General features: G+C 44.6%; 1 protein-coding gene across 2 annotated transcripts; it reads right to left on the reverse strand.

The window, feature by feature from the left end:
• Nucleotides 1-64: 64 nt before the first annotated feature.
• On the reverse strand, nucleotides 65-17325 carry EIF2D (eukaryotic translation initiation factor 2D). Of its 2 annotated transcripts, XM_016129253.2 has the most exons (15): nucleotides 17087-17324; nucleotides 15975-16165; nucleotides 14822-14905; nucleotides 14232-14322; nucleotides 11320-11427; nucleotides 9492-9748; nucleotides 8901-9018; nucleotides 7001-7046; nucleotides 6475-6578; nucleotides 6223-6354; nucleotides 5771-5860; nucleotides 4974-5069; nucleotides 3807-3927; nucleotides 1791-1965; nucleotides 65-259 (listed from the first exon to the last, which is right to left on the reverse strand). In XM_016129253.2, exons 1-15 carry the CDS (start codon nucleotides 17140-17142, stop codon nucleotides 189-191), a joined length of 1740 nt encoding a protein of 579 aa, XP_015984739.1. In that variant the 5' UTR covers nucleotides 17143-17324; the 3' UTR covers nucleotides 65-188. The 2 variants fall into 2 exon arrangements, with proteins under 2 accessions (XP_015984739.1, XP_015984740.2); XM_016129254.2 differs by lacking the exon at nucleotides 3807-3927 and having other exon boundaries at nucleotides 17087-17325.
• Between the last annotated feature and the right edge of the window lie 313 nt (nucleotides 17326-17638).

A 17638-nucleotide genomic window follows, 5' to 3' on the forward strand; every position in this document is an offset into this window, starting at 1 on the left:
ATGGCTTTTCACTTGAAAATTTAGTACATTTTAGCTAACTAGAGGAAATAAGAGGGACATCAGATTTAGATTAGAATAAAAATTTATTTTGGTAAAGAATTATATATTTTTTATTTGCAAAAGCTGAAAATACTTCTATAAATGACCAGCCCAGAGCTTGTATTTCCACTGCATGAAACAAGAGTCTGTCATTTCTTCTTGCCAGGTTTGGGGGCCTTTTCTAGGCCTTGGATGTGTTTTCGAGGAAGGTGATATTCTTCTATAATCCAAAAAGCAGAAACTCATCAATGGGCTATGACCTTGCCTTCTCCTCCCCCAGCTCCCCCTTTGTCTCACGATGTCCCTTCTTGGCCCTGATCCCCATGGACCCTGATCCACGCAGCTATCTCCTGGCCCTCTCATCCCTCCTTGCATTCATTCCTGTTGTCAGGCCTCTGTTCAAATGATTTCGAAACACCATGTGATCTGCTCTTCTACTCCCAGCTCTAACTCTGCGCCTATAGGAAGCCTTCTGGGATGGACCATTTCTCCTTATACTTCAAGGCTGAAGTGCATATTTCAATAACTTTCACACTGATAGCTACTTGCAAGGTATACTTCAGAGATTTAGAATTTTCTCATGAGAGAGAATGTGCGTGTTCAGTCATGTGTTTGTTTATTTTCCTCTGTATTTCTTTTCAGCATCTCAAATGGGGTTCTTAGCTTAAAAATGCTCAATTCAAAGTTAACTGCTGGGTACTGCCTTAAATTTGCTCATTGAGCATTTACTATAAGCCAGGCCTCAAGCATGAAAAAACAATGAAAAAGGCAAGGTCTCTGACTCAAGATGCTCAGTCTACGAGGAGGTTCAGACATTAGAAAAAATTAGCCAAGTAGCAAACACTAACCAGAAATATAAACACAACTGGAAAGTGCTATGTTAGCAAACACCAATTTAAGAAAACTGAAAAAAAAAAAAATAGGACATGTCTGAGAAAGGCTTCCTGTGACCTCTAAGCTGGCCAATGCGTCTTTAGGGTTGGGCTGTGGGAGGCGCACTAGGTGAACCCCCAAGCGTGCGCATGCACGGTGTGTCTGGGGAGCAGCGGGACACCAGCACGGCTGAGGGTGGGATGGGGTGTGGGAGCTGCCAGGGAACCCAACTGGAAGGCTGGGGTCGGACTGGGAGGGTCCAGTTTACTGAGCTCAGGAGTTTATTCTGAAGGCATTGAAAAGGCATAAAAAGTTCTTTAGAGGGGAGTGATATGATCACATTGTTTCTGAAAGTTGACTCGGGCAGAGATGTGGAGGACGGCTTGAACTGAGGACAAACTAGAGGCTTGGTGACCCAGAGTTAGTAAAGAAGTTAGGCTCTGGAGTCTGAAAAATTAAAGTTCAGAGCCCAGCTGCAGCACTCGATAGCTGAACATCTCAGGGAGGGGTACTGAACCTCAGTTTCTTCATCTGCAAAACAGAAACAGTTCTGCAGCACCACTATGACCGAGGCACCACTATGACCGAGAGAGACAGTACCTGCAAAAAGCCCAGCAAAGTGCCTAGCACAGTTTTGGTGCTTTACAAATGTTTTGTAAAAAGGGAACCAGGAAGAAAACTATAGTATGGTGGAGAAAACATTGAATTTGGGGGCCAAAGGATCTGGTTCAAACATTGGCTCCACCTCTTGCTGCCTGATAAGAAGCATTTAGCCATATACATATAGAGGTTTTATGATAACTAGAGTGAGCTGAGTTGGTGGGTAGATTTTGGCCAAGTTAGACCAATGTCCCTACTTCTTCAGAGGGGATGCTCACCAAGCAACAGCCGGCCAAGGTGGTGGACCTGGTTTCCCTGGATCTGGACCTGCAGGCTGTCCTTGGCCCCAGGAGCAGGAGTGACAGTGGTGCTAGCCTGGCATCGCTGCTGGAGTATGGCCGCCACCGTCCACGGGTCCAGACCATATGCCTCCAAGTTCCGGACCACAGTAACCTGGGGGAAACAGAAGACTGACGGTGGGTGTGGACCACGTGTCCTCCCTTCAGAGCCTTGTAGGGCCGCAGCAGCCTCCTCACACTCTGTGCTCACCACCCCTACAACCATGGTACCCTTTCGTCCAAATAATTTATTTTTGTGCTTCTAAATCGATTCTTTCTACCCCATCTAATAAATGCCTTCTATTTTCAGTGGGATAGATACTCTCTACCCTTCATATAACATATACTTTTTAAAAAGTATTTTTATTATGGAGAATTTAAAACATAAATAAAAGTAGGATAGTACAATGAGCTCCCATGTACCCATCATAAGTTTCAAGAATTATCAGCTCACGACCAGCTTCGATTCATTTATATTCCCACCGATACTCCCACTCCTGCATTCCTTTAAAGCAAATCCTCCCTACGCATCAGACCATTTCATCTACAGATATTTCAGTATGTATCTCCAAAACATAAGGGCTCTTTTTAACGTAAATATGAAACCAACATCACACCTAAAAGTAAACAATAATTCCTTAATACCAAGCATCTCATCAGTAAAAAACATGCATTTTTTTTCTATTTCACCAGCTTCACAAATGACAGGTATGTGACTCTGAGATTACACAAACACACACACACACACACACACACACACACACACACACACAATTTTCTTAAAAGTCACAATTCTCCCTTTTTTTAAAAAAAACAAGTTCTCTCTTATTCATGACTAGAGATGGTAAAGTGCATTACTATCAGGAGTAGGTCAGGAAGGGGTGCTTTCAATAAAGTCTCTGTAAAGTCTCTAAAAGTTCTAAATAACTTACTCTTATCAAGGGACTCCAGCCCCAGAAGATCTCTGCATCAGTAAAACATTAGAGGTCACATTTATTCCAATTTACTATCTAACGCATAATGCCCTGACTATACCTTCCTCTGATAAATGGTTGCCTAATCTTTGCTTGTAGACGTCCAGAAAATAACTCTCTATTTTAGAAAGCACAAATTTCAATTTTGGACATTTCTAATTGCTATTATTAATATTAAAAAATGAGTGTCTGAATAAGCTAATATACATAGAAATTGCTTAGTACAGAGTCTGGCACACAACTACATACTCAAGAAACAGTGGCAATTGCTAATTATCGTTAAGGTTATCATTACTTTCATTTATTGAATGCTTATAGGCCAAGTACTATTCTAAGTGCTTCACCCACATATATTCCCTCACGGATTCTCACAGTACCTTAGAAGGGAGGTATTAATCCCATTTTTTACTTAAGAAAACTCAGGCGAAGAGATAGTAAGTAAGTTGCTCAAGATCAAGCAGCGAGGCAAAGGCCGCATGTGGACCCAGGTCTCTAATCCCAAAGCCCACGCTCATAACTGTATTCCTAAGGCATACAGAATCAGCGCATTCCTTTTCCTGAGGACGGCTTTTCACATATCTGAGGACAGATGCAATTTGTTCCATATGACTTTGTGTGGCCAAGCTAAACACGATCAGTTCCTTCAGCAATTCTTTACAAGTTATTTTCATTGAGCGAAACCCAAGAGATAGTAGAATAAGAGCTGAAAGCCCATAACATGGTTCAAGAAAAAAAATGAAAATAAAATCTTCTTTACCCTTGGAACCAGGTTCCACAACATCTTAGAGGCAGTGAGTGAGGGGTCAGCTTCACCTGTTTTATACAGGGCCCGGCCCAGTCACACAAATGTGGGTGCTTCATAAATAACGTTTCACAAAGAACAAATAACATTTAACAAAAAACTCCAATCACATTAGAGATACTAGATTTAGCAGAGACATTAAATCACCATTTTCAAACATTGTGCCTTTTTAAAAACTACCTTTTTATTAGAGGCTCTCTGTGCTAGGGTGATGTCAATTGGGCAGATTTTGCCTTTCTTCACAATGGGCTCTTGTCCGGGAAAGGTCACTTGATAGGCAGGCTGCAATTTTTCCAAACATCTGAAATGGGCGTTAATGAGTTGTAGACTGATAAAGCCAAGTGGAACCGTTTCCTCATAGCCCACCAGAAGCAGGCAGTCAGGTGTAAGCTGATCTTGCAGGCAACTGTTCACCCCTGGCTGCACGTTAGAATCATTCAGATCACCTAGGGAGCTGCACCCAGACCAATTCAGCCAGAAACTCTGACCAGGAATAGATATTTTTTTTAAAGCTTTCCAAGTATGGCCAAAGTCAAGACCCACTGATTCACTGAGCGAAACAACTGCAGCTTGAGCCCCTGAAACTGTCCGCTGGCCTAGCCTTCTAAGAATTTGCCCAGGCTTCTTTGTGGAGGTTACTGCTGTGTCAAGACTCTAGCTTACCCAACCTAGTCAAGAGCTGCTTCACATTTCTAACATGTTCCAATAGTGCACCTTTTATAGAACACCTTTACCACAAGGAATTCCTGCCTTTCTTCTAACTAGATTTTTTCTTGATATCATATATACTGAAATCAATCCTATCAAGGCCAGACGGTAAATATTTTAGTTCAAAGGCCACGTAGTCTGTTGCAACCACTTAACTCTGCCACTGTGGCATGAAAGCAGCCCACGGACAATACATAAATAAATGGGTGTGGCTATGTTCCAATAAAATCATATTTAAAAAAGAGGTAGCAGGCCAGATTTAGCCCCTGGCTATAGTTTGCAAACCCCTGATATAAATAACTTTCAGTTTTGGTTCTGTGGAAAGAAAAGAGTGTATCTTTCTTTGAAAACTTTAAGACAATACCCCCTCGGCCTTCTTTTAGTTTCTAAATCTTTTTGAAGTTCTTATTTTTAATTAGTGTTCTCTTCCTTTCTCCTTCTCCTACACTGTACAGGCTCAAATCATTCCTCAGATGCTCCACATCAGAATTACCCAAGCCTGTGTCTGTGAAGACTGACATGGTATGAATTACAGGAAAAAAGTCAGCGACTAAGACAGTGACAAGTCTAAAGTTCAATGTGATAGATATTAAAAGGAGGGGGCCGAAACGCTGGAGAGGGGCTACCAATCCCCACTACCTGGTCAGGAGACTGTCCCACGGCAGCTTCATATCTGTGTGCTGTTCACTTTTCTCTAAGATGCAGTCACATAGGATGGGATCCAATTTCACGAGACTAAAGAGAAAGAAGAAATAAAACAATCCCAGCCCCGCCCCTATGACCCAAGGGCCAGCTAAGGATTCAGCTCTTATTATAATGTCTTTTATAGTCATTCAAAGCTATTAGACCAATTGTGGGACCACAGTCTATAAAGCAATGCACCTACTGTGCTTTCCTAGAACAAGAGAAAAGCAGGTGGTGGAGGAGAAAGAAGGATGGGAAAAATCAAAAGGAGGATTCTTGGCTCAGTTCTTCTACTAACTATTATTAGGCTGGTAAAACTTTTTGACCATAAGGATATCTTTCGAAAGTAAAAAAAAAAAAAAAAAAATAGTATGGAATGCTCTCCATTTAGTAGTTTACCTTCTGAATCCACTAACTAAGAAAACGGAGAAGACCAAAAAGCTACGACAGAGGAAAATTCTTTAAAGTTTGCATTTTATCCCTCATGATAAGCATCTGCATCTGAAAATCAGTAGTCGACAGATATAATAATACCTAGTGTACAGTCAATGTTGACAGCATGGACAGAGCTGAATGCCCTGGACTAGAATCCTAGGTGCCCACAGCCCATGGTTTAGAAACCACTGGTCTTGCTTTTTTCTACAAGGCTGTGATCTCCTACAAGCCCCTCCATCCCGACACCCTGCACAAATTGCCCAAGTCTGCTAAAGACGAATACTCACAACACAGCGTTCTTGTCCCCATCAACTCACTTTTTATTGTGGGCATCAACCAGGTCGTTTTTCTTGGCGTAGTTGATGATGATCGTTCGGACCTCGCCACCCTCGAGAACGCTCCCCTTCCTAGGTGAGAAGTGCCGGGGTAGTTAGCTCATGCTGCGCCAGGAGACAACCTGCAAACAGAGGCTCACTCTCCGCACAGCGGGGGCTTTCCCCAGCCTCTCGACCTCTATGTTCTTCCCTTTTCCTGACCCAGGTGAGCAGGACCGTATATAGAACAGTTACAGGCAGAAAAGGGACTTAGTCTCTCATTCATTTGGTCCTGAGACACTTTCCGGAGGAAGGAGGCTTGAGCTGGATCTGGGAGAAAAGGAGAACAGGGCAGAGCAGGTTTTGCCAGTCACAGAAGAATACTACTCAGGCGGAGAGGGACTACAGGCCAGAACACCAAGCAGGCAGAGATGGGCTGCTCTCCAAAAACTCACTTGTGGCCAGACTCCTGGAAGAGCAGGGTCATGCTGGCTGGGACACAGTAGAGGGGTTTTATATCTGGAGGGTGATAGGGCTGTTCCCTGCTACCCTCCTGGACAGGCTCGGGTATGACGAAAGATGTGATCCTAAAACCCAGCAGAAGGAAAGAAAAACACATTTTGTACTAGTGTCTTGGCAAGTCCTAGTTCATGGCCCAGGTGCCCCGGGGCCAGCTGAGCTACGGTGACCAGGCCCCCTGCACTCACCTTGGGTGTTTCCAGTCCACAGCCACAATGCTCTCCACCCCTTTGCTCAGCTCCTTCACCTGTATAATCTGCTCCTGCTGCATTTGCTGCAGGAACTTAGAGAGCTAAGGGAGAGAGGGCCAGCGGTAGGGGACTCCATCACTTCCACACACACACTGAGCACCTAGGATGTGCCAGACACCGAGCTAGGCAGGTCCTGGGGAGGGACGTGGGATTGTCCCTGCCCTCATCAAACTAGGAACTGGGAGGCCCCCACCCTGAGGGTTGGGGAGTGAAAAGCTGCTAGACTGAGTGGTGAAGCCTTTCAGAATTGTGACCAGACGTAAGGAGGTTGAGAGGAGAGAGGGGGACGGGTGCCTGCCCAACTGCCTCAGCCGAGTTTTCTCCTCCTCTCCCCCTATGCCTGGAATAAAGAGCTGAATCCCAGCCTGAGCCCTGGACATGGGGCTTCCCCAGTGTCTGTCCAGCTCATGCTGCATGTGCCCCTGCTCAGCTCTCTGGGCTATGCAGAGAAGGCGCCGCTTACCTTTTTGTAGCTTGACTTCTTTACGTCCAGTTGTCGTCCTTCGGGGCTGATGGCAGATGGAAAAGGCAAGTTAAGCTACCAAAGCAGTAGTGGTGGGACCTGCCTGACATTGAGAGGAGGGCACTTTTCCTCAGCTTTCCTCCTCCCTGTTCAGAAAGAGGCCACTGTTCCAAAACTGGCGGCATCATGGAAGGATACAGACTTTAGGACATGCTCGATCACTGCTGTTCAACAGACCTTTCTGTAAAGATGGAACGTTCTCTATCTATTATCCAATATGGTAGCCACTAGCCACACATGGCTACTGAATATTTGAACTGTGACTAGTTCAACCAAGGAACTAAATTATCAGATGTGGTTCCATAGTGTAACAGTTAGCACATCTGCTTTATATGTAGAAGGTCCTGGGTTCACCTCCCAGTGGAGCCACAGTCCATGGTCTACGGCCATGCCACCCTGAACAAGCCCGATGTCTGATCTTGGAAAGGTCGGGCCTAGTTAGTACTTGGATGGGAGACCACCTAAGAAGACCAGGTGCTGTAGACGTAAATAAAAAATAAAAAAAAAAATCTATCTAATTTTAATTAATTTAAATTTAAATAGCCACAGGTGGCTAGAGGCTATTGTACTGGATACAGCTTTAGATGCCTCTCAAACTACACAGCCTCAGAAATTCCACCTCAAGGTGAACCTTGCCACACTAAGCTCACTGCAGTAGCTGGGCCTAGAGCAGCACTTGTCCAACATACACCACAAGCCCAATATGGCCGCACCACTCACCTGCTGTCTGCGGCTGCCTGAGTGCGACAATGACAGAGTGGAGGAGACGCAACAGAGACTGCATGGCCTACAAAGCCTAAATATTTACTATCTGGCTCTTTAGAGAAAATGTTTGCTGATTCGAGCTACTAGCTTTCATGGGGAGGGTCCTGATGCAAGCTGTAATCACACCTCCAAACTTCGGGGTTTCCTCATGGGACATACAATAGCAGTGGGATTCACAGGGAGCCCTCTCAGAACCCACATGGATTAAACACCTCTATCTACAACATAGTTCAGTTACATGCCACCTGGTGTGGTCAGGACAAACGATCAACTGTCCACCACACACTCCAGACCCCTCACTTGTCCAGGCTGCCTTACAGAAGCCCACATGAAAGCAGGAAGGGAATTAGAGTAAAAACCACTTTTTACAAAACAGAGCAACATTCTTGAAAAGAAAGAGCTCTCTGGGTAAAAATCAGTAAGCAGACCTGGCACAATAACATTTATCAGTGCTTAGTAAATGTCAGGCTATTCAATCTTGACAGCAATCCTGCACGTGCTGGAGATGGGGGCTTGCAGAAGCCCAATGGTGAGTTCGGGTTCACCCGCTCCAACATCCTGGGGAGCTGGTATTTGAGCCCAGACAACTCTGTCTTCAAAGCCCAGGTCCTGTTCACAGGTGATACGCTCTCCCCTAGTGGCTTGTGCTTGGGGGTGAGCCAGAAGAGTCAACCTAACCTGGCCCACCTACTTTTCAGGACAAGAGCGAGGGGGTTGAATGGTCCAGAAGTCTTCTAACAAAGAAGCTGCCCCAGGACTCTTCCTGCACAGCACATACTGCCCGATTCATGACAGTTGGGCCAGAATTGCCGCAATAGAGCCGTGATCTAAGAAGAGGCGGATTCCGGGATTCTGAGAAGCTTGGGAATTTTAACCAAGTCCTCAACAGCCTTTCACTGGCTAAAATTTAAGTTTTGAAAACTCAGGACCTACTTTATTTGCCGGATCAACCCTCCACTCCATCTTCCCACAGCATGTCCCTCAATCAATTCCCCCATGGCCTCTGTCCTGCCCTGTCCAAGGAACAAGATAGAGACCCATGCCTGACGGCCAGCCCACACCGTGCCTTCCATACCAGCAGGAGAACATGTGGCTGCCAAGGAAAGTGCTGGTGAGTAATGGGAGGTCAGCCTTTTTGACTCGGCACTTCAAAGCATGCAAGAAGCAGCGCTGTAACAGCTCATCCATTTGCTCTGCAAGGAAAAGACAAGAACCACAGCCTTCCTAAGGGACACAGACTGCCCTATGCACCCCCCGGCTCCACCCCTACCTCACCCTTCAGCTCTGGCAGGAACCCATTCCCAGGGCTACAAAGTTCCCCGACTCTTTGGAGCACTGAGCCTTTAGGAGAGGGCTGACCCCAGAGAAGGAGTCCAGCACAAAGATCCCCCCAAGCCAGGAGCCAATGCTTCTCTGACAGAAAAAAACCTAAGAAGGCTCTGTAGCTGGAAATGGTCCAAAGGCCAGAGCAGACTGGCACCCAGAGAAACACGACTTATGAGGAAAAAGATTCCCAGGTGAGAAGTCAAAGGGCTGCTATACGACTGTCAACAAAAATAAGGACGCTTTCCTCCTCTTCCAGGGCTCTAGTGCCGCCCTAGTCAGAGGAGTGTGGCTTCAGTGTCCTAGGTTGGGAGGAGATGACCCTTTGCTCCCAGAGCTATACCTTGAAGGGTCTTGCTATCTGTGGGGTCTGAGTTCAGGCCCCCAACACTGGTGTCTTCTGAGGCTTCTGATGGGGTCTTCTTCCCATGCATCTGCTGGACCTCCCCGTTCTCCTCCTCCACTCCCTCCAGGGCCAGGTGCCTCATGTCTCCTTGCAGGATGGGGTCTGCGTGGCTAGACCCCTTCTCTTCACTGAGATCAAGAGGATCCAGGGCCAGTGGGGCAACGGAAGGTGGAGAGGACTTGTCTCCAGATCTCCTGGAAAAACCTCATTTCAGAAACACCAAGTAGCAAACCACGGCACTTTCCAACTTGGGCCAGGGGGTCGGCCAGGAGGACAGAGAGTAAGACCACAGGCAGGGGCTGTCCAGGAGAGCACAGGGAGCCTGGGCTCTCATCTCAACTCTAGTTCCAGTTTGAGGCCCAGATAAGTCCCATGCCTCAGTTTCCTCATTTTTGAAATGTGGAGAATAATTCTTGCCTCCTCCCTATCCCAAAGGAGTAATAATATTATTAACAGACATCCAGGGACAGAGAAAGATTAAAGAAAAAGTAGTTAAAGGGAAATTCCCAAAAGTATTCCCTTCATATGAGTTAAAAATAAAACCATTTTGAATTAAATAACAAAATTAAGATCATAAATGCATCTGTAGGAACAGTTTGCTGAAAAACATCTAGACTGCTCAGACTGCCGAACCAGTTGTTTCTGTGTAAATTAGAGTTCAATTTAACTTGCAGAGTAGAGAGTACAATGGTTTAGGCCACTCAACCTTAGGAAGACAGGAGAAAACACGATGCCACATAGCGGAGCATGCAGAGAGGTAAAAGCAGAAAGCTTGACCTTGGTCAGGATTATGTGACTCAAACTAAGTTTTAACAGGTGCAGCAAGGCTCATTAGTATTGTGACTGATGAGGCCAGAGCATGTTTAGGCTATTCTGATCAGGTCAATACCACTAAAAAATGTTTAAAGTTGCAGGGTGAGTCAAGGCTGAGGCAACCACTGATAAGTAACTTAGACAACATGACCTTGATTGCCATTGCACAGAATGATAGATAGAAAACAAAGTGCTGGGAGAACATCAGTAAGCAGCCCTCAAATGTCTGCTGAAATGCAGGCTGATGAGATTGCACCCCCAGCCGAGCAGGGCTTAGTCGATACTGATAAGTGAATAACTCCAAGACAGGGCTAAAAATATAAGAATGAATCTATACCAACAGGCCACGACACTTGGCCAAAAGACCTGGTATGTTGCTTTTGACAAAAGCACACTATTTACTGTTTTGGTAAAATGACAAGAAAATAACCAGAAAATAAACTGGTATATGGCTCCAGAAAACAACTGTCATAGTGAGAAAGTGCAAATTCCATACTGGAGGGGAGGAGATCTGTAATGTGACATTCGAACAACATAAAAGTAAGCATCACCCTGGTGTCTGAGGATCTATTCTGCTTTGATTTAGATTCAGAAGTGTGAATTGCTGAGCACTTATCATGGAGCCAGAAGATGTGTGCGTGGTAGATAAGGCCAGATCAACCAGTGCGATAAAAATAGACTATCATTGTACTGAGAGGCAGAGTAGACAATCTCTAAGGCCTTCTTCCAGGCTGAGGATTCTATAATCCACCTACAAAATAATCAAAGTTCTTTGTAATCTCGTCTCTGAAAAGGCAAAAAAAAAAAAAAATTGTTTCTCCACATTTAGCAACGAAATTAATGTTGCCTTAAGGACACAGCAGGGACCAAAACTCTCATTTCTGAATCCAGGCCCCATGCTCTCTCCACCCACACAGCTTTCCATAAAACAGAAGAAAAATACTGAACCCACCACAAGTGATCCTGGTAGGTGTGGAGCACAGAGAAGCCCCTTCCCTTCAGGCCTGAAGTCAGCATCTCAGATGTGGACATGGCAGCAACTCCGATGGCAACCGGGGCTCTACGGAGGAGCGCAGAGACAGGGGTCAGGGACAGTCTTTAAGAGGGCACACGTCGGGACTATCTTTCCACACATGGGCTAACAGCACCACGGTTGCAAATTTGAAGCATTCACTTGTATCGCAAAACTATAAACTCAGTCCAATCTCAATTTTCTTCAGTTACCTATAAATATGACTTTGAAAAATCCCATGACCAAACCTTCCTCTTCTATATATGTTGTCAGTTCTACTCTTAGCATGAATTAAACCCAGATAGGACTTGAGAGGACATTTAAAGTTCCCTTTCTTTAATTTCAAAACTATAAATGACCTCTCCTACCTTAAAGAAGGCACAGCCATCATATCCCAAAGTTCAGAAAGGAGGCCATTTATATACCATAAGTTAGACTTAGAAGTGACACAGGGAAACAAGAAGAGATAAATAGTGGCGCCAACTAGAGAGGTTCCTTCTGAGTTGGCTCATTATAACAGGACTTGCTCTGTGTAACTATCTAAGAGCTGAGTGTGTCCAAAATGTCAAAAACAACCACATTCATAGTAACTACAAAAACTTCCAAAGTCCAAATGGGAAATCTCTGTCATCCCAGCATTACTCAAGCACTGCTCACACCTTGCCTGGAAGGATCAGTGACCAGCTGGATAACAGTCGAGGAATATACAAGCCTGGCAAGGTCATCTGGGCCTAACGGAAAAGGTTCAAGGGCAGAGTTGCCAATACCTGAACTTAAAAAAAAATGTTTGCTAACTTCGTGGCTCCACTTTCTGTGCTCATAGGTCAGTTCCTGCCACAGAAACTTTAAATCCGGCTTCTTTCCCAGCTCCTAAAAGAGGAGTCTTTCTCTTCTACCCGTGGAAGGGTCAGTGACTTGGGAACTTCATCCTCAAACATGGCTTGTAGTTTTAATAAACTCCTTTGCACCCTTATTCCCTGCCAAAAACCACCCCTAAGCTTAACCTCCACATACATTTGAAAGGCCAAACTGAGCAGGCCAAATACACATCTCTGTAGTATTCTCCCACCTTGGACAGAATACTGGGGGAGAAAACAATGACACCAGCATTCTTTTTAACTGCATGTTTTACTACAGGTAGGCAAGGAAGGAAACATTTCTATATGTTTGGTTCCAAAGGGTTCAAGGCAAACAGGAGATTATGAGTAGCAAAAATAAGATCTTTAAATACTGACCCCTCCCATACCTACAATCAATCATCAATCAATCATTCAATCAATCTCTCTCTCTCTATCTCTCAAAGAAGCAATAAGTAGAATAATGAGATCCCATTTTTCACTCAGGATGACACAAATGAAAATGACCCATCATATCCAGTGTTGGTGAGAATGCAGGGAATAGGCTCCATATACCCTGTAGGTGGGAATGAAAACTGATACAGCTTTTTTGCAGGGTAACGGAAAATATGCATGATCTTCAGCCTAACAGTTCTGCTTCTTAGTATCTATTCTAGAAAAATATTGGCACTGGTGTCCCTAGAGGCATCAGTAATATCGTTTGTGATAGATACAAACTGGAGGCGATCAGAATGTCCACCAGGAGAGGACTTCTTCCATCACCACACGCAAGGTAAAAAAAGATTCAACATATCTGGGCTTGCTTACATGAAAAATGTCCACACTACCTTTAGTGAAAAACAATATAGAAAGTATAATTGTTTGTTTGTATTTTCAAACATACATACCCCAAATCATACATTTTTATATGCATTACAGAAGGTCGGCAAGTATACACATCAAAATACGTATGGTTACTTCTAGGAGCAAAGGACTGTGAGGTGTGGAGGCTTTAGATTTTTCAGAATTGTTCATATGATTACTTCCTAATATATTTTTAAAAAGCAGCAGTGTGGGGGGTGGCACCATAGTATAGTGGTTAGCATGTCTGCTTTACATGTAGAAGGTCCTGGGTTTGCACCCCAGCTGGAGCCACAGACCATACCCTGGATGCACCGACCCCCCTGGATGCTCTGGGTCCCCTGGGCGCGCCAGGCCCTCCAAGTGCGGAGGGGGACACCAGGCTCCAGGTGCCAGAAGAGAGAACGTGGGAGGAGACGCCCTGCCTTCAGAGATCCAGTCCTTAAGGGGAGATAGCAACAGTTGTACGTCAGGGGTGGAAGTGGGGGTGGAGAGGATAAAAGAGGGGGGAAAAAAGCAGCAGTGTGGTCATGGCTGAACAACACTATAAACATACTAAAAATCATTGAATTATACATTTGAAACAGGTTTTTATAGTATGTATGTAAACTATATCTCAATAAAGCTATTAAAATAATTAAAAGATGAGAATGATGTGGATGACGGGAAAAAAAGTGTCAAGGTCATGAAAGGCAAGGAAAGACCAAGGAAATGTCACAGACAAGAAGATAGCTAAATGCAATGTGGTATCATGGAAAAACTGGGGAAATACAAATAAAATCTTTAAGTGTCTTAATAGGCTTGTACTAACATTGATTCCTTAGTTTTGGTAACAGTACTGTGGTTATAATGTTATCATTATAGGAAGCTAGTAAGGAGTATAGCAGAACTCTGTACTACCTTCATAACTCTTCTGTAAATCTAAAATTATTTAAGAAAAAAAAAAAAAAGATAAGCAGCAGTAGCAGCAACTATACTTGGTATAGATGTGTGGCTACCCCATAGGCTAATGGCCACTCCCTGCTTCTTTCGGAGGAGCTGTTTTTTAATTTTAATCTCTTGTCCGTATACTCTGGAAGTTGTCATTCCTTGCCCTTTCCCCAATTTTACCTAAATTTCCCCCACAAAGGCACAGTTGGCTGGCACAGTACCTACCTGTTTCCCACCAAGGTAATGGCACACAAGTCACCCTTCTGTACCTGAGGCAGACCAGCAGGGGGTACCACTAGTCCTGGCAGCATCAAATCTGCAATAAACAAGACAAAAGCATTACAACACATGTTCTGACTCCATTTAATTCCACGTTTTACTTACATCATTTATTCATTCACTCAAGAAACATTTACTAAGTATCAACTGTGTTATTAATAATAAAAATTAAAAACTGGCAACCTGAGTAGCAGACCTTTGCCCTTTGTGGGAGCTAGTGGTCAATGGAAGCATCAAGCTGAGGGTCCAGTTCTATAATCTATTTTATCCTGGTTCCCTAAATTCAGTTTGTCGATTTAAAGTGTAGCATATAGCAATACACGAAGTACTTTCATATCACTTATTTAAGCCTTACAGCAGGGTCAGAAAGGCCCAGAGGGCTAATGGAAAAAGCCAAACGACAGACATAACACGCATGGGGGATAAATTTCATTTTTTCAAATGTATAGATGTAGGAAATTAGTACGTTTCTTAAAGTAGTAGCCCTTCCTAAGTAGGTTTCGGCCAATAGCCAGAATATAGGAAAATCCTCTTACCTGCTCCCCCTACTAGTTTTTCGAGCACTAGAGGCCATGTTGTGAATGTTGGTAGAAGATCAGGATAGGACCACAGGGTGTACACTGTCCAAAAAGAGACCCAAAAAACACTTACTGCCAAAATGTCAATCCCATGGGGAACTGGCGAAGCCAAATACTAAGATCACTTTAATTAGACTATAGAAAAGAAACTCAAAGCTAGAGAGAAGTTGTAAGGGAACATCCAAAGAGGTTTCATTCTTTGGCAGGGACTTAAGAAATTAAATGTCACTTGAGACTTGCTCCACCTGGACTGCAGCAGCAGAAATTAGCCACAGTGGAAAAAGTGGGGACATAGACCCAGTGAGGATTCTATTTATTACTTCAGAAGCAAATAATCTAAGGACAGGGCACCAGCCTGTAAGAAATTTTGAAACTTTCCCATGTTTATTATTTTTCTTCCCTGTTTCCATAGTGATTAGCAATAAAACCCTAGATCGAAAAGGGCCTGTGTTTGTACCGCAGCAGAGTAGAGGTTGGGTAGGAGTAGCTTAAGGAGACTGCAATACACTGTTGCAGCCAAACTTGGAGAAAGAAAAGCCCCAAGTGACAAAGTAGGTGCCAGTAGCTATGGAAAAGAGAAACGGACACTGAGTCTCTGCAATCTGTGACAGAGAAAGCAAAGAATCCTGAGAGCCAGGCAGAGCCTAAGAAAGACTCCTGAGCTATCCCTACTGAAGGACATCACTAAGACGACTTGGTATGTAGTATAATTAATCCAGCTTCTTCCCTATAACATATCTCTTTGGTATCTTAAGAAAATCCTGCTAGTGATTGTTTTAAGAAACATTTTTTTATATGCCCTGAAATTCCACCCTTTTTGAGACCTCTGTTCCATCCCTAATTAACCCACTAAATTATTGTTCCTTCATCTCAGAATTTTACTTGGCAACCACTGTCTTTCTGTGTTAGCCCTCTCCCTCCCTCTTCTGTAGCAGTTTTGCTCTTGAAAGACCCAATTCTAGGGACATTAGTTGCAAAAAAATCCTTAGGGATGGTATTGGGAGATTTTCAACTTGTTTGTTTTAAGGAAGACAAGTTAATGAAAGAAATAAGGAGAAACAGATTTTAGGGAAGGATTATAGTAACGGCCATCTCCATCCTACTGCCATACCTGTTGGATATAGATTTTTCTCCAGTTCAAATAGGATGGGGTTACCACCACTCACATACACAATCACTGCATCCCCTCTGTGAGCATACAACTTCACAATGTTGAGCTCCTCCTTTCCAGGTACTAACTCAGAGACTTGATCGGTTCCAAGAGTGGGGAAAGCAGCTGTCACATCAGCCCGAAGCTTTCTCCTGCGGAAAGCACACCAGTACCTAGTTTGAATGCTGCCTGGATGGATTTTAATAAATACTGAAGACTCGCTATAAGAAAGACTGTCTGATTTATAATGCCTTATTCTCACACACTCTTCCAAAACATCTAATGTCTCATTTATTTTCACATGTTCCTGGGGCATGTCCTTCTGTTTTACAAAGACAGAGAAAAACTGAGACCCAGTGAACAACCCAAAGTAGCCTGACATTGGGAACTCAGCTCTACCTTCCTGACTTCATGCCTAGCCTTTAGACCCACTCATACATATATGCTTGGCAAATCTGTCAGCTTATGATTTAACAGGTATACCAGGGCACCAAGAATGACAACCAGAGAACAATGGTTCCAAAACTGTGGAAGTGATATCTGCATTTGCAACAGTCCCATCAAACAGATGCAGTTCTTACCACATGTGCCTTATCCTCTCTCTTCAACCTCCATCAGTCTCACCTGCCAAAAGTAATCACTACACACTTTTTTTTCTTGGAAACTTGTAGTTCTGCGTGCTCCATCCGATCTCTCTCAAGAGACTCTAAGCTCTTTGGAGGACAGGAACTCTGTATTTTATTTTTGCATCCTCCACAACACCTGAAATAGACTGTAGTCTATAAGTGATTGAATTACGTTTCCTTTTAAACTCGCTAGACTATCCAAAAGACGAATTACGTTTTCTTTTAAACTCAGTAGATCATCCCAAAGCCAGTCTGCGAAAGAATTCAGGCCTCCCTTTCATGTTTGCCCTCAAAATGTGTCTAACTCACCCTTATGCCCTTCCGCGACTATACCCCTCGGCCTCCACCCCAGGTCGGCTGACCCAGCCTAGAGAGGGGGTATGGACCAACCGGGTTTGAGAGATATCTGGGTGCCTTCGTGGGCGGAATAGATCTTCTCTCTCTCACCTGTCCGACCCCTTGATGGCCGTGTTGGACTTGACCCGAAAGGCCTTGGCAAACATGTCTGCTGGAGAGGCCTGAGGAAGAAAAGAAGAGCACAGAAGCTAGGGGCTGTCAGGAAAACGAGAGCGCGGCTTCTCCCGAAACCGCAGCCTTGGGGGCAGCCATGCTGGGGCCCGGCTGGGAAATGGGCCCGACTGGAAACCCAGGCCGCGCAGATTCGCGGCTATTGCGGCTGGGGAGACCGCGGTCGCCCCTAGTGGCAAGACCCGGAACTAAAGCAGGGCGGGGCGGGGCCAACTCTTACGCGCGGAGAAGGGGCCACGCCCCACCCCTTCTGCCGCGCCCCCCACTACCCGGCTCTGCGCCTGCGTGAGCGGCTTGAGCCTGCTTGTTTATGTGACCCGCCCCTGCCGATGACAGTCACGTTCTTTTCTACTCCATCTGCATTGAAGTGCGCCAAGTACGAGTTCTGCCAGCTCCTGTTCCATTCAGTTTAGTTCAGGTCTACAAAATTAATCGAACGCCCGTGTTTTATTAAACTTGCAGGCCTCTTAA

The sequence above is a fragment of the Rousettus aegyptiacus genome, unplaced genomic scaffold (assembly GCF_014176215.1).
Source record: "Rousettus aegyptiacus isolate mRouAeg1 unplaced genomic scaffold, mRouAeg1.p scaffold_m13_p_17, whole genome shotgun sequence".
Taxonomy (NCBI): domain Eukaryota; kingdom Metazoa; phylum Chordata; class Mammalia; order Chiroptera; family Pteropodidae; genus Rousettus; species Rousettus aegyptiacus.

Excerpts from the sequence above, each read along its gene's own strand:
- EIF2D (XM_016129253.2), bottom strand. The coding sequence starts at position 17,142 with ATGTTTGCCAAGGCCTTTCGGGTCAAGTCCAACACGGCCATCAAGGGG. Across the intron at positions 11,428-14,231 it reads ATTACCTTGGTGGGAAACAG|AGCCCCGGTTGCCATCGGAG; the intron begins GTAGGTACTGTG and ends GCTCCTCCGTAG. Across the intron at positions 3,928-4,973 it reads TGGGACAGTCTCCTGACCAG|ATGTTTGGAAAAATTGCAGC; the intron begins GTAGTGGGGATT and ends CGCCCATTTCAG.